Source organism: Notolepis coatsorum, assembly GCF_963971535.1.
Source record: "Notolepis coatsorum genome assembly, chromosome: 2".
NCBI lineage: Eukaryota > Metazoa > Chordata > Actinopteri > Aulopiformes > Paralepididae > Notolepis > Notolepis coatsorum.
The window spans coordinates 136,087,909-136,109,206 of NC_140166.1; the positions used below are offsets into that span (position 1 = coordinate 136,087,909).

The 21,298-nt window shown below is 44.3% G+C and overlaps 1 protein-coding gene across 1 annotated transcript in view; it reads right to left on the reverse strand.

The window, feature by feature from the left end:
• The window catches only part of ptprub (protein tyrosine phosphatase receptor type Ub), a gene marked incomplete at its 5' end in the record, with an annotated part of 300,165 nt that overhangs the window by 74,955 nt on the left and 203,912 nt on the right, over nucleotides 1–21,298 (reverse strand). Inside the window, 5 exons of the mRNA XM_084308315.1 lie at nucleotides 5,652–5,768; nucleotides 9,241–9,338; nucleotides 13,674–13,710; nucleotides 16,869–16,886; nucleotides 21,071–21,147. Of these exons, the coding sequence (XP_084164441.1) occupies nucleotides 5,652–5,768; nucleotides 9,241–9,338; nucleotides 13,674–13,710; nucleotides 16,869–16,886; nucleotides 21,071–21,147 (347 nt within the window). The remainder of the gene's footprint in view (nucleotides 1–5,651; nucleotides 5,769–9,240; nucleotides 9,339–13,673; nucleotides 13,711–16,868; nucleotides 16,887–21,070; nucleotides 21,148–21,298) is intronic.

Sequence of the window (21,298 nt, forward strand, 5' to 3'; positions counted from 1 at the left end):
CACTGTACTCATAACTACCTACCACACTGTACTCATAACTACCTACCTCACTGTACTCATAACTACCTACCACACTGTACTCATAACTACCTACCTCACTGTACTCATAACTACCTACCACACTGTACTCATAACTACCTACCTCACTGTACTCATAACTACCTACCTCACTGTACTCATAACTACCTACCTCACTGTACTCATAACTACCTACCACACTGTACTCATAACTACCTACCTCACTGTACTCATAACTACCTACCACACTGTACTCATAACTACATACCTCACTGTACTCATAACTACCTACCTCACTGTACTCATAACTACCTACCTCACTGTACTCATAACTACCTACCTCACTGTACTCATAACTACCTACCACACTGTACTCATAACTACATACCTCACTGTACTCATAACTACCTACCACACTGTACTCATAACTACCTACCTCACTGTACTCATAACTACCTACCACACTGTACTCATAACTACCTACCTCACTGTACTCATAACTACCTACCACACTGTACTCATAACTACCTACCTCACTGTACTCATAACTACATACCTCACTGTACTCATAACTACCTACCACACTGCACTCATAACTACCTACCTCACTGTACTCATAACTACCTACCACACTGCACTCATAACTACCTACCACACTGTACTCATAACTACCTACCTCACTGTACTCATAACTACCTACCTCACTGTACTCATAACTACCTACCTCACTGTACTCATAACTACCTACCACACTGTACTCATAACTACCTACCTCACTGTACTCATAACTACCTACCTCACTGTACTCATAACTACCTACCTCACTGTACTCATAACTACCTACCTACCTAATCTATAGTCTATCCAAATAACACTGTATGATAGCAATGTGCAATAACACTGTATACACCATACATGTATCTATATCTGTATATATTTCATACTTACTCTAATTAGTTACAGTATACCACTGGCTAGTATGGTTTACTACCATATTGTCTTCATACGTATATAATAATACTGTACATACATTAGCTTAGCATAATTATGTACTCCATAGCTTTGTAATATATATTCCACATATTCACATGTTACACTGTATACTGCTGTATCATGTTATTATCTCATTTAAACATGATACCAATGGCAATATCATGTTATTATCTAATTTAAACATGAAACCAATGGCAATATCATGTTATTATCTCATTTAAACCACAATACCAAAGGTAATAGTATGTTATTATCTAATTTAAACCATGAAACCAAAGGTAAAATCATGTTATTATCTCATTTAAACATGATACCAATGGTAATATCCTGTTATTATCTCATTTAAACATGATACCAAAGGTAATAATATGTTATTATCTAATTTAAACATGATACCAATGGTAATAGTATGTTATTATCTAATTTAAACATGATACCAATGGTAATAGTATGTTAGTATCTAATTTAAACATGATACCAATGGTAATAGTATGTTATTATCTAATTTAAACCACAATACCAATGGTACCATACTTTTATTATCTAATTTAAACCATGACACCAATGGTACTATCATGTTATTATCTCATTTAAACCATGACACCAATGGTAATATCCTGTTATTATCTCATTTAAACCATGACACCAATGGTACTATCATGTTATTATCTCATTTAAACCATGACACCAATGGTAATATCCTGTTATTATCTAATTTAAACCATGACACCAATGGTAAAATTATGGTTTTTCCATCCTGTTTTGGTCACTGTCATCATGGACACCTTTTTGGAACTACCATGATATTTTCTTTCATAAGCGAATAACTTAAAATGTGATCAAAAATCTGCTCCAGTATACATCCCCCTGTGTGAGAGAAGTAGCCTTGAGGATGTATACAGTACAGTCCGGCTACAGAGCAGCTCCCCTCTGGTTCCAGTAGCGGCTTCTCCATGTAATCTCTTGTAGAATTTAAATCAACTGCAGCAATTCTATTCTACATAAACCCATAGGTTTACGAAACCCATAGGTCTTCAAGCTTGTAAAGCAGTCACATAGAATGTCCGTGTTGCTTGTTGAGACGAGGAAATTGTGCTGGGAGAACAGCGATTAAAAGACGAGGTTGGAACACTTAACAATCGATGTTCACTAAGTTAATGTTATATCAATGCAACTGCTTTACGATCTCGCCGAACCGTGAGGCTTCCGTTTCGCCCCCGGTAATTATTTCACTATCTTTATTATCATCTTTATTATTATTTAATCAGTATTTTTGCCAGATACTACGGCAGAGAAATTGCCGTACAGAGAGAATCCGCGGAAGAGCTCTATGCTATTAATAGTATGTGTGGGGCTGCCCGGCGGTGTTAAAGGAACACGCCAACATTTTGGGAAATTAGCTCACTGTCTTCCCCAGAGAGAGACAAGAAGATAGATACCAGTTTCCTCTCAGTGCGTTCAGTAGAAAGCTATCTGGCTGCACGTTAGCCTAGCTTAGCACAATGAATGGAAGCGGACAGTGCCGGTTAGCTTAGGCATTGTCCAACTACAGTAACACCTCTCCCCCGAAGACTAACTGGCACTGTCCGTTTCCATTCATTGTGCTAAGCTAGGCTAACGCAAAGGTAGAATCTGTAACGTCGTCGTAGCACCTCAGACTCTGCAGAGAGAGGTCAGGAGACGTCCACAGTGTAATAATGTACTAAACTCCAACCCACAGACAAAAACAGACAGACTCTTTTGCCTCGAGGTCGCTGTTTGACTGCATTACAGATTCTACCTTTAAGGCTTTTGCACTAAAAGATTAAAACAGTGTCAGGATTGCAGTGTCTCTACACTCAAATTGGTCATCAAAGAGAAGCAGGCTATTCTCCGTCCCCTCACTTCACAACGGTGGAATGAACTTCCCACCACAGTCAGGACAGCAGAAACCTGACAGATTTTCCGCCGTCGACTATAAACACACAATCGATATCTGAAATTCAATTATTATTATTATTTATTTATTACTAACCTTCATAGTGTCTTTTACTATCATGCACTTTGGTACTAAGTTATCTACCTTGTCTATATTACTACCTACTATGCTAATATGTCTATATTACAACCTACTATGCTAATACTGTATACTTAGGTCCATTATCCATAATCCCTTACCTGCCCTCATCCCCTTTTTTCCCCCTAGTTCCATAGCCCTATTTTTTGTCCTGATTGTGAAGTGACCTTAGGTTCTATGAAAGGCGCTATAGAAATTTGATCTATTATTATTATTATTATTATTATTATTATTATTATTATTATTATTATCATTATCATTATGATTATGATTATTATTATTATAATTATAATTATAATTATAATTATTATTAATTATTAATTATTATTATTATTATTATTATTATTATTATTATTATTATTATTATTATTATTATTATTAATGATTAATGATTAATGATTAATGATTAATGATTAATGATCAATGATTAATTATTATTATTATTATTATTATTATTATTATTATTATTATTATTATTATTATTATTATTATTATTATTATTATTATTATTATTTATGTCTATACTACTACCTACTATGCTACTAAGTAATATACCTTGTTTATATTACTACCTACTATGCTAATACTGTATGTCTATACTACTACCTACTATGCTAATATGTCTATATTACTACCTACTATGCTAGTATGTCTATATTACTACCTACTATGCTAATACTGTGTATGTCATACTACTACCTACTATGCTAATATGTCTATATTACTACCTACTATGCTAGTATGTCTATATTACTACCTACTATGCTAGTATGTCTATATTACTACCTACTATGCTAGTATGTCTATATTACTACCTACTATGCTAGTATGTCTATACTAGAGGTGTAACGGTACATGTATTCGTCCCGCGGTACGTGGCTCACAGTGCGGTACGTGCAGCCGTACGAAGAATACGTCATACACACCACTAGGTGAAACTATGGTTACACATTTTACAAATGTATGCTCAATATCTTTACTTTACACTGGCTTACTAACAGTCTTAACACAGAAGGTCATTCATTATAATGTTGCATTATCAAGCTTGGATTGCCACATTTAGATGATGAATAAAGCGTTGAAGCTTGTAAAGGCACGAACAAGCCGACAGAACAAATGAACGCGCGCGCTCTGCACTCGGCTGTTTCTCCCCTCCTCCCCTCCCCCTTACTACAGGTGTCACTGAAACAAAACCAACCATGAATGATACAGTATGCTTGTAAGTTAACACAGCATATTACATGGCGTTTTAACATTCGCCGAAATGCTTGATTGTGGTTGGTCAATAGCCCCCGACAGCGGTGAATTATTTTTCGATAACCACCGGTGATTATTGTTTTTCGCAGCTGGAGTAATCAAGCGGCTTAGCCCCACTGACGCACACTGTTTCAGTGCAATTAGACACACCTGCCGGGCTGCCGGCGATAATAATAATCACTTTATTTGGGCTGACAGAGCCACAGAACAACTGCGTCTGCATTATCTCGTCTTGTCGATTTTGTAAAATGAATTAGGTATATTGTTAGTAAGTTAGCCATGTAATAAGCGGGATAATGTATAGCTATACTCAGTCATCATCGCAAAATAATTTACCTTCACTGACGTTTAAAACACCTCGCCGAGGCGGCTTGGAATTTTAAACTCCGTGTCGGTCAATTATTTTGCGACAATGACCTCGTAGCTATACGTTATCCCTTATATACAATAGGCTGGAAATGTTCATCGTTTTCTTGTTCGCCTAATAATGTTAACCAATGGAAAGACAAACACATGCACACACACACACACAAACACACCAACTTTCTTCCACGCTACTTTCCAGCTGATCCGAAAAAAAGGGGGGGAAAAAACACGCAAACGTACTTTTGCTGATCTGGACTGATCCTTTGAGCTCCTCTCCAGTCGAGCTGCTACGGTGTTTATAAATCCAAACATTGATAAATCCTCTCCATGTTGTGTAACATGGCATCTCTTCTCTAGTCTTCCTCTGCGTCACGTGAAGTAAAATCTACTCTAGAAGTGAAAGTGAAACTATACAACGGTGGGGGGTGGGGGGGGGCAGTAGGTAATTAATTTACTCCTGGATTCCTGAACACAGAATGACACCGTTATCACTGACTGACTACCGCAGCAAGCCTAGGTGGAACTAAGTATAACTTAATAAAAATAATTATATATAATAATAATAATTATTATTATAATAATTATTATACATATATAATAATCATAAATATTGTTTTCCTGTGTACCGAAATCGTACCGAACTGTGACGCCAAAACCGAGGTACGTACCGAACCGTGGCTTCCGTGTACCGTTACACCCCTAGTCTATACTACTACCTACTTTGCTACTAAGTAATATACCTTGTTTATATTACTACCTCCTATGCTAATATGTCTATATTACTACCTACTATACTAATATGTCTATACTACTATCCACTAAAGCCTGTAGCACTCAAGTTCAACATTGTTTGGCGAACAATGTTACTCTTCTTACCCCGTCGCTTTGGATAAAAGAGTCCGCTGAATGACTAAATGTAAATGTAATAAATATCTACACAGCAGTGAGAGAAGAGACTCACCCTCTCCAAGGCGAAGGTGCGTACTGTGTACTCTGCCAACGTCTCTGTCTTCAGCAGGGTGATCTGAATGTCCCCGTACATCTCACTGTCATCAGGCCAGTATTTACAGCATTTCACCTGCAGGTCAAGGAAAGCAACACAGCGACACAGTTCATATACAATTCAATGTGTTCTCCTGGCAGTGTTGTAGTCGAGTCACTAAATCTCCAGTCCGAGTCGAGGTCTCGAGTCCCCAGTGTTCGAATCCGAGTCGCCAAAGAAGAGTCCGAGTCGAGTCCCTATTACCCGAGTCCGAGTCCCAAGTCATCAAGGTTGAGTCACCTCCACTCTGGCAGTCAAAGAGCTGACATAAAAAAAGGTCTACATTAAACATTATGACACAGCGGTCAACATTTCAATGGGAGTTTATTTACTTTGCCATTAATATAGCCATCAATATCTTATGCCAAATGATTAGGGCCTATTGAAATTTTTTTTTTTAAGAAATAACTGTATTTATCAATTAACAAGTCCCAGTCCTTGTCTGCACCTTCCGAGTCTGAAGGCGGTCAATGCTCGAGTCCAAGTCGAGTCACAAGTCCTGAAAATCAGTCGAGGACTCAGACTCGAGTACTACAACACCGTCTCCTGGACATTGTGGTCAAAGTAACAGGAGTCCACCGTCCAAAGAGTGGCCCAAACTATCTTCTGTGCACTTGGGGATTTTGTAAACTACTTGAAAACAACTTAATTTAGACGGGGTGAATGAAACATTAAATGTGTAACACGTAATTAATGTGTCAACGCTTCCTTTGGTCAAACCTCCTTCCGTGTCGCTGCTCCCAGCAGTTGGAATGAGATGCAAAAGACTTTTAAAATGGACAAATTGATCCCCCCTCGCTACTTTTAAGGACTCTATCGCAGAGTTGTTTACACACACACACACCTGCAACTGTCAACCCACCCTTTTAACTGTGTCTGTTCTGCTTCATCTATTACGTACCTGGTCATTTGATTTGATTGTTTGTTTGATGTGTGTTTTAATTATTTCCCTTACCTCTGTGATGTATGTATCGTCTGTCTCTTTTCTATTTTATTCTATTTGTATCTTTCCCTGTTACCCTTCTAGAGGCCCTTTTGTCCTCTCACCAGGTCATCGTTGTAAATAATAATTTGTTCTTAATTGACCTGCCTGGTTAAATAAAGGTTAAATCAAGTAATAAATAGAATGCACTGTGGAGAAAGACTGAGGAAACTTACCAATAGAAAGCAACTTACAGGGGACAATGAAATGTAGCGCCAATGTTTGCTATCACTATTTATTTGACAATGATATTGGAAGCACGTAATAGGCCAAGTAGGGTGTCAATCAAACAGTGGCCATTTTAGCTTTCGACCGATGTGTTGGTTCATAGACAATAACACAGCGTGACGGCGACAGACGAGGGCAAATATGCAGCGACGTGGCGCAGGCAGGCCGTCCGAACGTTAAGAGGTTAAAGTAATTCTGATCAAAAGAATATTTTTTATTATTCTACAGGAAAAATATCTTTGTGTGTCTGTTCTCAAAAAGTACTGGCCCTGTGGCCTTTCCTCTAGCGCCACCATCAGGCCAAAGTTCTCAAATATCATGACCCGTTTGTCTTACAGTCACAAGAATTGCTGTGAACATTCATGACACCTCTTGATGTCGGTGACCCCAATGACCTTTCCTCTAGCGCCACCATCCGGCCAGAACTGAGGAACAATATATCTTCTAAAAGTAATGGCCGGTGACCCTGTGACCTTTCCTCTAGCGCCACCATCAGGCCAGACTGAGGAAAATAAAAGTAATGGCCCGATTGCCATAGCATTTGCTGTGTCATCAGGCCAAATGTCCAAACGGGCACATCTTTGCATTATGGGCACTGGGCAGGGACACGTTACTTGTACAGTCACAACATTAACACTTTGAGTGCCAACGACGAGATTTCTCGTTAGTTCATGCCAACCGTTCAGTGCCAACGACGAGAGATCTCTCTTTTTTTTTTTATTAGCAATTTCCATTCATATTTCATCAATCTAGCCCCACGTTACCACTGGAACTCTCTCTGAGCTCCATTGGGAAAATACCGCCCCCTATCATCTCCGGATGGTACTGCACCCATTTGGATTGGATTGAATGAAACGCATGAAAAAAAAAATCCTGCTTCCACATTTTACTTCTCAGGCATGTAACTCGAGCCGATCCGATTCATTGTGGACCATCAGAACAGCGTGGAATCAGTGTTTCAACCACCCAGCGTTGGATCAATAAACGCGATCCATATTTGGAATAGAGATCAGGAATTGGAATAATCTTTTTGGAGAACATCTGATCTGAGGTAAGGAATCTATTTTACCAGTCTTGGGATAATCAGAGCTTTTTTCACCTATATATCAACGTGGGCCCTATGTGTGTATGTGCGTGTGTGTGTGTGTGCTGATCAGGAAATGGATAATCGATTTTTCAGCCCGCTTCTATAGCGTGCATAAGTACACATATACTATCGATAATCTAGCGTTTATTTGAAAACTATTCATAAATAGGCAGAAAAATGCCAACGTTTTTTGTGTATTCCGGTGTAGTCCACTAAAGGGCGATTATCACAGAATCTTTATATTTTCCTGAAACTTTCAAAAAAAACGAGTTTTTCAAAATGGTATAAAACGGAAATGAACCGATTAAAAAACAATCCGTTTCGACAATGTTGACTGCAAACAAGTCATGGATAAGCAACAGCCATATTATACACATCATTTAAGATATAGTTTATGCGTTCGTAAATATGAGAGCTCTATCATTGAAGTGGGCGTTGGCATTCAACTAAGAGGTTGGCAGTCGACTACGGCTCCTTTCGATCGATTAGTCGACACTATTCGACTAGTAAGGGTCAGCCCTAAAGGATATAACACCTTGGGTCTGTTGAGACTAGCGAAATCAGCAGCAGCTCTTGTTTCTTTTATCCACCCGGGAGAATGTGTGAAAGCGAGGGTTATTGTCGGCCGCCTTGGCCGAGGTCTACTCTGCACTAAGTGCATTCTTCTAGTCTGAGAATTATCTGACTCGCCGGTGTTCTGTGTACACGGCTCTGAGAGACAACACGCCGCTCCTTTGTGTGTTTCTCCTATAATGACGGAGACCGCGCTCCGTCCACCTCCAGCGCCAGAGAGGCGAATTCTCTTCCATTCAGGGGCCGGCGGTATATTTGCGTTCGGTCCCTTGTTTCGTGGAGAGAGGCGTAGGAAGGAGATTCTACTGTAATTGCGTCTACGTTTTAGTGCTGCAAAAATGGGTTGGCATTTCAACCGTCCGTATGTTCCTGCAGCCAGCCGCGCGCGGGCAGAAGATGACGGGACACTTACAGGAACCGTTCGCTCACAACGGGTATACTTTGGTACGAGATGGAAAATGACAGTAACTTATGCAATTATGCCTGTATGATTACACAAGCGGAGCTCGGAGGATCACGTACAGTGCGGGCGGCGGGATAATGGAGTGTATACGGTGGAAGGATAGCACCGGGGGGGGGTTGAGGGGCGGGGGTGAAGGGGAGGGGGAGGGGATGAGACGACGACGCGTGTCACTCACCCTGCCGACCTCCACCAGTTTAGTGATCATGACGATGCTGAAGCAGTTCTCCTGCCACACCATCCTCCAGAAGTCATACACCGTCTCCTGCTTGGGCCCTGGATGGGGGGGGGGGGGGGGGGGAGCAGACGGACACAGGAAACAGTGTTGTTGTTGTTGTATTGTTGTAGAAGGAGGAGTAGGAGGGGGGGGGGGGGGAGAAGAAGAAAAATAAGTAGAAGAAGGAAAAAAAGGAGAAGAAAAAGAGGTAGAAGGAGGAGGAGAAGAAGATAAATAAGTAGAAGAAGAGGAGGAGAAGAAGAAGAAGAAAAAGAAGAAGAATAGGAGGAGGAGGAGGAGGAGGAGGAGGAGGAGGAGGAGGGGGAGAAGAAGAAGAAAAATAAGTAGAAGAAGAAGGATACGGAGGAGAAGGAGAAGAAGAAAATGAAGTAGAAGAAGAAGAAAAAATAGAAGGAGTAGAAGGAGAAGAAGAAGGAGGAGAAGAAGGAGAAGAAGGAGAAGAAGGAGGAGAAGAAGCAGAAGAAGAGGAGTAGATACGGCCAATGGATATAGTATTAAAGCATCACACAGGTGACTGTGATCTGAGTGTACAGTATTAACAACTTGTTAATTCATAGAGCATACAGCTAATGGATACAGTATTAACAACTTGTTACTTCATAGAGCATACAGCTAATTGATACAGCATTAACAACTTGTTAATTCATAGAGCATACAGCTAATTGATACAGCATTAACAACTTGTTACTTCATAGAGCATACAGCTAATGGATACAGTATTAACAACTTGTTACTTCATAGAGCATACAGCTAATTGATACAGCATTAACAACTTGTTACTTCATAGAGCATACAGCTAATGATACAGTATTAACAACTTGTTACTTCATAGTGTATTGTCGATCGATCGATAGGATGCGTAGCGCAGGTCAATTGTGAAACATATGAATGCATGTTCATGTTGTCTATTTTATGATTATTGTCTATTCTATACACATTTTATGTCTGCACTTCATGCTTTTATTTTGTCAATCTCTGCTCATGTCTATTTTATGTCCATCATGTCTACATTGATGCTGCGAAGCAGCACTTCTCGTGTGAAAGGTGCTATACAAATATTATTATTATTATTATTATTGACAAAAGCAGCAGCAGCTGATGATGTGAGCCTTGACGAGCGGTTCATCCTCATCAGGGAGACGGATTGGGAAGCGGTTCTTTAAAACGAGGCGGCAGCGCTCAGCAAGCTCTTGAGCTGCATTCACCCCCCTCTCTCCCTCCGTCTATATCCCTCTCTCCCTCCATCTATCCCTCTCTCCCTCCGTATATATCCCTCTCTCCCTCCGTATATATCCCTCTCTCCCTCTGTATATCCCTCTCTCCCTCCATCTATCCCTCTCTCCATCCGTATATCCCTCTCTCCCTCCGTATATATCCCTCTCTCCCTCTGTATATCCCTCTCTCCCTCCATCTATCCCTCTCTCCATCCGTATATCCCTCTCTCCCTCCGTCTATCCCTCTCCCCCTCCATCTATCCCTCTCTCCCTCTGTATATCCCTCTATCCGTCCATTTATCCCTCTCTCCCTCCGTATATATCTCCCTCCCTCCCTCCCTCCCTCCCTCCCTCCCTCCCTCCCTCCCTCCCTCCCTCCCTCCCTCCCTCCCTCTCTCTCTTCACAGGGAGGTGTTGGCAACAGATAAGCAGATGAACAGACCCTGAGTGATTTGCACTGAGAGCCCGCTGGGCATTAAGACTCCTCAGGGTTTAAGACGCGGTGGAGTGAAATTTATATCATGGACACAAACAAGACCCCTGTCCATCACTCGCCGCTTTGTGTTTGACTGACAGAGGCGGCTGTGCTGAGGTCTCTCTCTCTCTCTCTCTCTCTCTCTCTCTCTCTCTCTCTCTCTCTCTCTCTCTCTCTCTCTCTCTCTCTGTCTGTGTGTCTCTCTCTCTCCCTATGTCTCTCTCTCTGTATGTGTCTCTCTCTCTCTATCTCTCTATCTCTCTCTCTCTCTCTCTCTCCCCCCCCGCACTTAATGAATCTCCCGCCACATAAAGGTGAGTGGTTATAATTAATTAACCTTAAGGTCAGGGGTCAGAGACCGTCCTGGACCAGTGGTCACCTTAAGGTCAGGGGTCAGAGACCGTCCTGGACCAGTGGTCAGCTTAAGGTCAGGGGTCAGAGACCGTCCTGGACCAGTGGTCAGCTTAAGGTCAGGGGTCAGAGACCGTCCTGGACCAGTGGTCAGCTTAAGGTCAGGGGTCAGATACCATCCTGGACCAGTGGTCAGCTTAAGGTCAGGGGTCAGAGACCGTCCTGGACCAGTGGTCAGCTTAAGGTCAGGGGTCAGAGACCGTCCTGGACCAGTGGTCAGCTTAAGGTCAGGGGTCAGAGGCCGTCCTGGACCAGTGGTCAGCTTAAGGTCAGGGGTCAGAGACCGTCCTGGACCAGTGGTCAGCTTAAGGTCAGGGACCAGAGACCGTCCTGGACCAGTGGTCAGCTTAAGGTCAGGGGTCAGAGACCGTCCTGGACCAGTGGTCAGCTTAAGGTCAGGGGTCAGAGACCGTCCTGGACCAGTGGTCAGCTTAAGGTCCGAGACCAGAGACCGTCCTGGACCAGTGGTCAGCTTAAGGTCAGGGGTCAGAGACCGTCCTGGACCAGTGGTCAGCTTAAGGTCAGGGGTCAGAGACCGTCCTGGACCAGTGGTCAGCTTAAGGTCAGGGGTCAGATACCGTCTTGGACCAGTGGTCAGCTTAAGGTCAGGGGTCAGAGACCGTCCTGGACCAGTGGTCAGCTTAAGGTCAGGGGTCAGAGACCGTCCTGGACCAGTGGTCAGCTTAAGGTCAGGGGTCAGAGACCGTCCTGGACCAGTGGTCAGCTTAAGGTCAGGGGTCAGAGACCGTCCTGGACCAGTGGTCAGCTTAAGGTCAGGGGTCAGAGACCGTCCTGGACCAGTGGTCAGCTTAAGGTCAGGGGTCAGAGACCGTCCTGGACCAGTGGTCAGCTTAAGGTCCGAGACCAGAGACCGTCCTGGACCAGTGGTCAGCTTAAGGTCAGGGGTCAGAGACCGTCCTGGACCAGTGGTCAGCTTAAGGTCAGGGGTCAGAGACCGTCCTGGACCAGTGGTCAGCTTACGTTACTACGTTACAATTGCAATGGCTAAGGTATGGTATATTCTTTTTATCCACTTTTTATCCTCTTTTTTTAAATTTGTCTCCTATCCCAATTTTCGCTGTGCCAATTCTCCCCTCCCCTGTCTTGAACGTTGCTCGCATATGCCCCCCACTGGTCGGTTGTAGGGAGGATAGAAGCCTTGCATCACGTGTCCCCTCCGATACACGAGGAGGCAGCCTGTCACATCTTTTCACCTGCCAGCGCGGACCTCTCATCGGCGAGGTGTAACGTGTAGGAGGCTCACACTACCCCCGCCATTTCCTGTCTCTGCTGTGCAGGCGTCCCCCAACCGACCTGTAGGAGTCGCTGTCCACAACGTCCAGATTACCACCCATCGACTTCCCACCCGCTGACTCTGCCAATTGAGTTAGTATGACGGCCGGCCCAAGCCGGAGGCAACGCCGACAGCCGGATTCGAACCTGGTGTCTCTTGCGTTGGTGACGAGCGCAATGCCCGCTGCACCACCCAGCCGCCCTAGGTAAGGTATATTCTATGTCTATTTTAGCGAACCTGAAACATGTTTTTGTAACGATCACAGTGTCGTATTTTATCGGACCTAAAACATGCTTTCGGTAACGACCGCAGTTTTGAGTTAAAACAACCTTTGATGATTTTGTGAAGACACATATGTACATGGTATATACCTTTGATTTGGAAGTATTTGTGGTTTCAGGCGAGCAACCAGAACGATTTGGGTAGAATGCATATAACGCGTCATATCTTGCGATCTATGAAAAAAGACTGGATTATTTTGGAAAGGGGCGATGTTTAATGTGTAATAGTGCACAAACTACATTATGTAGAAATGAACTGGTTAGCCAGTGATGGACTATGAACAATGCATGTCAAATGAGCCATACTATTGTCTCCATAGCTATAATACAGAACACATGATGGGTCTGCAAACATCGCTAAAATGGTCAATAACGCTGGCGCCATTGAGTTAAGGTCAGAGACCAGAGGCGTGAGGGGGTTCATGTGGGGTGGACTTCAGTTCATCGCTTGCTGAAAACGCACAACCACACACACACAAACACACACACACACACCCATACAAGTGCAAGCAGAAAGGAACACAGACCTACGCATCCATACACACATACAGTAAGCACACACATACAGTATGTGCGCGCACACACACGCGCGCATACACACACACGCACAAAAACACACACATACACAGAAAGGAACACACACGCACACACGTGCAGACACACACACACACACACAACAGCCTTGCTGGGTTACTCACCCTGAGTGGCAATGAAGTGGTTGGATCGATGGTAGCCCTGAAAAAGAGAAGAGGAATGACGTGCTGAGTAAGCCATCTGCGCCTCCTCTCCGCCCCTCCCTCCCTCCCTCCCTCCCTCCCTCTCTCTCTCTTCTCCCCTCTCTTCCTGACCCAGGACTCTTATATAGCTGTCTTTTCCCCGCATGTTGTCTGACTTTACACACTGATGTGTTTCTGTCGCTGTTGCTCTGGAGTCAAGTCGTTAAAAGATCAGCTAATTGGTTGCCTGTGAAGACGTCTTTTGTTTTCTCTCTCTCTCTCTCTCTCTCTCTCTCTCTCTCTCTCTCTCTCTCTCTCTCTCTCTCTCTCTCTCTCTCTGTGCCATTTGAGACTGGCTGACTTGTGGAACGGCCAAATCCCCCTGTCAGCCTAAAAGAACCACGATAAAGAGGCTAGAGAGAGAGATAGAGAGAGAGAGAGAGAGAGAGAGAGAGAGAGAGAGAGAGAGAGATAGAGGGAGAGAGAGAGAGAGATAGAGGGAGAGAGAGAGGGAGGGAGAGAGAGAGAGACGCAGACATCACAGATTCAGGCATCAGATGTATTCATCAAACTGGCCGGCTCTTTTTCGGAGAGAGCACTGTGTCTTCTTCAAGACACGAGAACCCACCCCCAAAAAAAAACCTCATTCTTTAAAGACACAATGTGAACAATGGTGAGATATTCCTTCTGTTGTCTGGGAGATCATTCGATGCCACATGAATGGATACCGCGTTGTCCTTCGCCGAGTCTTTCACTGCCACACCGGTGTCTGAACCCTGGGCGCCGTCTTCAAAGTGATGGGATGGAAGTAGGGTTGGGTACCGTTCACATTTGAACCGATACCGGTACCTGTGAATCGATACCGGTACCCAACGCTACCTTTTTCCTGTGCTTTAGTCTCTAAAAATGTAATCTCAGTTGTAAAAAATGTGTCCAAACTTCAAATAATTTATTATCATTATTATTTATTTAGTACAATTCGTTAATATATATATATATAATATATAATATTGGAGCGAGTGTTGTCTACATCTAGCTTTGTAAAGTGTAACCACACTTGCGACCGTTTTCGGCTTGCCATTGCCCCGACTGCTTTGTTGTCGAATCGAGTCAAATCCTAGGTAAGCGTGTATTGTGCGCGTGAACGTTGACGTGAACGTGCGGCACACTTCCTAGGTTTCATTTTGCGGTAAACGAAACGTCAAAATGTTCATCGGACCATCTTTTATATCAAAGGGTGTTTTGTTGTCGACCTTTGACCTTTGATACGGATGCCAGATACTTCCTCCTGGTGAAGATGAGGGTGTTTATGGGCGATGGGGGGGGGGGGGGGGGGTCGCTTTAATGGGGACAAGCGACAAGAACAATGACAAGACATTGACGTGTATAAACAAACAGATTACCTGGTCGGGACAACGCCCTCCTACAAAACAAGCGCTCACTTTCTCACATTGCGAGACGTTATGATGACAAAAATGTTTCCCAAAAAAAAACACTTACATTACGTGGCTTTGTGTTCGACCGACTCCCTCTCTATTTCCCCCTCTCCCCCCCCTCTCTCTACCCCCCCCCCCCCCCTCCATCTTTCTCTCACCCTTAGAGGCCCGTACTCTAATCTCACACGACTCCGTGACAGCCTCGTCCAAACGGAGATGGACCGGCTCAGCCCGCCCGCCCGCTCTCATCGAATCGGCCGTCTCTACAACGTCGATAACGGATTGGATTTCTTTTCTCCGCTTGGCAGAGGAGGAGGAGGAGGAGGAGGACGTCTTCTCGTTATGTCGAGGCTGCCCGGGCAGATGATAGATCTCCGGGACTGAGTTACATCTACTCGGATGAGAGGGGCATGGCGTGAAATGGAGATGTATGACCGGCGCTGTGAGGCGTCCTACACCCACAACCCCCCCAGGCCACGCCGTAAAACATTAAAGACCGATGTATCGTCCAGCGCCGCACACACGTGTCCATCTCGTGCCCACGCCTGGCGCGTGCCCGAGACATTCATGACCAGCGCACCGGGCTCACGGACAATCGACCTGTTCTCAGGCGACGAGGAAGCCGCTATAGCTTGTCGATTTCAAAATTAGCCTTCGAAGTCTGCCGGGTTTAAAAAAAGCACCTTCGTTCTAACTTCTTTACACATAGCTTTCCCAAATTTAAAGGACGATAAAGGAATATCTTATTTCATCTTATCCTATCTTTGTTACAAGGATTACTAGCTAAATGCTCTCGAACATATAGGCGCACAGCGATCCTTTTCGGATAATTAAGAATGACGTTCCTCCTCTCATAATCAAAGTTAAGTTGTCTTTGTTTTGTTGATAAAAACAGATTCTCGGTTGTGTGACTTCACAGGAAGTCTCCTCGCCCCGTCGACCTCGAGCCCAATCGCTATATCCGCAGGATCTGCGGTGCTTGTAGGCTATAGTTAACATTTTTCAGACGGCCTAGAAAAGAATTTCCAGGTGAATTTCACAGAATCTACCGTAAGGCCGCAGCGCGTCTGCTTAAGACGATCGCCATGGCAACTGGAACCCCCCCCGAGTCGAGCGCCCGGGGCGGAAAGACCACGGGGGACGATGTGTAGGAGACGGCAACAACATCAATAATATCCATTTATTACATTGAGATGTTGAAGAACGCTGAGAGTTTCCATTTATACCACTTATGAGTGTGTCACCGTAATTACAGCAGTGGGAAGGTAGGGGGGGAGGTAGAGAGAGAAAGGGGGGGGGATAGAGAGAGGGGGGAGAGGGAAAGGGAGGAGAGGGCGGTAGAGAGAGGGGTTAGATAGAGATAGGAGAATGAGAGGGGGAGAGAGAGGGGGGGAGAGAGATAGAGAAAAAGACAGAGGGGGAGAGGGAAAGGGAGAGAGAGGGGTGGTAGAGATAGGGAGAGGGAAAGGAGAGAGAGGGAAAGGAGAGAGAGAGAGAGAGAGAGAGAGCAAGAGAGAGAAGGTTATAGAGAGAGGGGGGTTAGATAGAGATAGGAGAATGAGAGGGGGAGATAGAGTGGAGAGAGGGGGGAGATGGAGAGAGAGGGTTAGAGAGGGTTAGAGAGGAGAATGAGAGGGGGAGAGAGAGAGAGGAGAGGGGGGGGGGATAGAGAAAAAGAGGGAGGGAGAGAGAGAGAGAGACAGAGGGCTGACAGGCAAAAGAAAGCAGTGGAGTTACTTACTTCCCTGTTAATCCGAATCTACAGGGTCCAGGTGGGAACAGAAAGACAAAGAGACAGACGCTCGTTAATGAAAGAAGCTTCTGGCAGCGAGGGGGTTAATGGTTACAGACAGGAGGAAAGACAAGCATGTGTGTGTGTGTGTGTGTGTGTGTGTGTGTGTGTGTGTGTGTGTGTGTGTAGTGTACTGTACATGTGTGTGTGTGTGTGTGTGTGTGTGTGTGTGTGTGTGTGTGTGTGTGTGTAGTGTACTGTACATGTGTGTGTGTGTGTGTGTGTGTGTGTGTGTGTGTGTGTGTGTGTGTGTGTGTGTGTGTGTGTGTGTGTGTGTGTGTGTGTGTGTGTGTGTGTGTGTGTGTGTATGTGTGTGTGTGTGTGTGTGTGTGTGTGTGCTGTACGTGTGTGTACATAGGGGTAGGTTTAGGGGGGGGCTGCAGGGGACACGTTCTCCTCAATATTGAGAAAAAGTACATTTGTCCCCCTCAAAGAATATAGCGACCCCTCCTCAAAGGAGGTAAAAAAAAAAAAAAACAAGGGGGTCAACACATTTATATATATCGTTCTTACCTGTAACTATATATTAACCAACACTGTTAGACACCCCTACAGCAGGACCGTACCATCTCAACCTTGCAGACGTGCCTCTCACTCAAGTTCAGTCAGTGGCTTCTGGCTTGCCTTGCGCATGCCGTGTAGTAGCTAATGTAAGTAGCCGGGGGAGCGTATCTATGTTCCCCGGGGTCCTATGTTCCCCGGTCCCGAAAAAGTCTTCTAGTTCCCTGTTTCCATAAGATTTTCAGATTAATTAACTAGTATCCAGGACTAATATCTATCCTTCTTGATCACCAGTCATTATCTTAGCCATTGTCACTGCCTGGTAATAACGGGATTGTGTAATAACAAGGTAGGCTAATGACAGTATGACCCGGGGAACATGGGACCTTATTTTCAGGAAGGGAGATATTAGACCTTGTTTCAGGAAGGAGACATGGGGAACATAGGACCTTTTTTTTCGGGAAAGGGAACATAGGACCCGGGGAAAATAGGGATGACCCTGTAGCGGGCTAGCTTGTTTAGCCTTGCGCACGGTAATGGTGTGTAGTAGCTAATGTAAGTAGCTAGCTAGCTTGTTTAGCCTTGCGCACGGTAATGCAGTGTAGTAGTTAATGAAGATAGCTAGCTAGCTTGTTTAGCCTTGCGCACGGTAATGGTGTGTAGTAGCTAATGTAAGTAGCTAGCTAGCTTGTTTAGCCTTGCACGCGGTAATGCCATGTAGTAGCTAATGTAAGTAGCTAGCTAGCTTGTTTAGCCTTGCACACGGTAATGCCATGTAGTAGCTAATGTAAGTAGCTAGCTAGCTTGTTTAGCTCAATACACTTCACTTTCCTACCTTCTTACCAGAATGCAGGAAATTAAGTGACGCTCAAAATTGAGGAGGACCCCCAGACCTGGACCATAGCTGCCCCAACGTTGAAATCAAACTTACGCCATTGTGTGTGTGCGTGTGCATGTGTGTGTGTGCGTGTGCATGTGTGTGTGTGTGTGTGTGTGTGTGTGTGTGTGTGTGTGTGTGTGTGTGTGTGTTTGTTTGTAAGCTGGCATGCCCACGTACATCTGTCGGTTCGTACATCTGTCGGTTTCGTGAGACCCTTTCAGGTTAGCATGCCGTGGTCGGTCATCACGTAATGCCCATTCGACTGACTATGGCGATGAAACACTCGACCACACGCGACCGCCGAGCATATACACAAGCTAAGTACCGTACACCTCGGCCGAGCTATTACGCAGACAAAGCCAGGCACGCGGCCAAGCGGAGACGCGCGGACTGTGGTAAGCGACAGAGAGGAAAAGGAGGGGATTTAGAGTCAAATGAAGGGCTTGCTCTTCTCCACCTCTCCTTTAAAAAGAAAACAACAAAAAAAAAAACACACATTTCAAAGAGAGATGTGAAACCTTTCCTTTAACCTGCTGGTTGAAGTCCCAAGTCCCGAGCAAAATAATGCTCTCGGGAGGCCAAGGCCACCGTGGCAGCTGTGTGGTTGTGCCCGTGATGCCGCCTCCTGCCTCCTACCAACCCCCGGTGCGCTAATGGAGACCCCTCACAATAGCTGTTGTCACAACAACAGCACGGCGGATATTTCTCAGTGCCCTCTCACGGTAATGAACTCTCTAAAAGCATTTCCCTCCCAATGGCCATTCTCTCCAGAGGAAGAGAGAGGAGAGGAGAGGAGAGGAGAGGAGAGGAGAGGAGAGGGGGGGAAAAACAACAGCTTACCGTCAAGCATTTTTTTAATGCGTGTTAATGTGTGTTAACCCTTTCACTACCGCGCTACATAAGGTTAACCCTTTCACTACCGCGCTACATAAGGTTAACCCTTTCACTAACGTGCTACATGTTAACCCCTTTGCTACCGCGCTACAGAAGGTTAACCCTTTCACTATCACACTACATAATGTTAACCCTTTCACTACCACGTTACAGAAGGTTAACCCTTTCACTATCACGCTACATAAGGTTAACCCTTTCACTACCACGCTACACATCATGTTAACCCTTTTCACTACCTCACTAGGTTACGGTTAACACTTTCACTACCACGCTACAAAAGAGTAACCATTTCACTACCACGCTACAAAAGGTTAACCCTTTCACTACCACACTATAGAAGGTTAACCCTTTCACTACCACACTATAGAAGGTTAACTGCGTGAAAGGTTAACCTTCTGTAGTGTGGTAGTGAAAGCGTTAAATAGGCCAAATCAAGCCAAAGAAACGTTTGCGACTAGTCATTTGGTTTGTTGAGACACACAGACACCACGGTTCATGTGAGGACATTCTAGCGGCTGGGATTTAGACATGGGGGGAAAGAAAACTCATCTTTAATGCAGAATTAGGAGTCTTTGCACTTTGACCCAGCCTCCAGTTGCTATAGAGCACTACTCTTGCAGTGTGAGGCTTGCAAAGTCAATCTCGCAGTTGAATAAAACAGTGGCAAATTGACAGATGACCTGACTTGACACGACTGAAATAAATCAGTATACCGGTATTTCAGAAGCAAGATTGACAAGGAAAAACAAAACAACACTTTCGAACTCCATTTGACGGCCAAAACCTTAACATAACTGTTATGACTCGACGGGCTATACCGTCTCCTGCCTCCTCCCCTTTTCGCTTTCCCGGCAAACACAGCCTCCTCCTCTACTGCAGTCGATGCGGATGAGGACACACACACGGACAGCATGTGTGATTGTGTGACACACAGAGAGGCGACAGAAACACGGGTGACCGGTGAGAACGGCGGCATGGCCCACGCGCGGCCCGGCGGGCGCTTTGAGGTGAGCCAAACGTAAGAACCTTCATTCGTTACGTTGGCTTTCTAATTCTAAATCAACATGCGAATTATTTATTTTTAATACAAATTATTAATTTTTTTTTTTATATATTTTGTCTATTCATTCTGTTTAAAACCAATGGGGTTTTTCTTCACAGTTGTAGATAAAGATTAGGCTACACTAATATTATAGTATAAAAAAAAAACTGATGAGTTATATTCATTAAAGAAAGTTGATTTAATAAAAAAATAAAATACTAATTTAATCAGATTAAACACTTTATTCAAATTGAGGATTTAGTTTGAGGATATTTATAAAAAAATAAAAATAAAAAAATTTATTTAAATATTTTTTTATTTATTAAAAACGAAGGTTCGAACGTCCGTTCGAAAAACTCTGACGAAGTTCAAATCCAAAAACAGGCTTCGGGGGGAAACAGCCTTAGTGAGCAGTGAGAGGGATCAACGGCATCGCTATCCGTCCGGAGATTAAACAACATCGTCTGATTTGATTCCGGGGGGAGGGGGTGGATTTGGTTGGCAATTTACAGAAGGGTTTATCTCTTGAACTTCATATTAAAACGTGTTTATTATGTATTAATAAAAGCCAGGACAGGGGGTGTAGCGGTTTTCTGTGATGTCTGGCAATAACACGGCTCTTTTGATTGGATGAAGGTTTCCAGGAACAACAACATCTCCCGGGTGAATGTGGGCCGGTCTGATTGGCCCGGGGGACGGACGGACGGACCGTGGATCTGCAGAGCGTGACAGCCAGGTAGAGAGACCGCTGCTGTTATGTGTTTGTTTCCCATATATTGGATAACAGCTCGGCTAACGGGAGAGGGGAGAGAGAGGGGGGGGGATTAGACTTACGTCGATGTAGTTAGCGTTGATGTAGTCTGAGTTGGGGTCTCCCAGGAGGGGGTGGAGCTTGACTCTGTGGCGGTCATCTGGAAAGGGCAAAATGAAAAAAAGCAATGGCATCAGACGTTGCGTGAATATTGAATTACAGAGTGCTTTTTTTTTTCTTCTTTTTCTGAGGCTTAGTGCCGTCCAGTCGTGTTGTGTTTCTGTCACTATCCATCACCGCTGTGTGCTTTT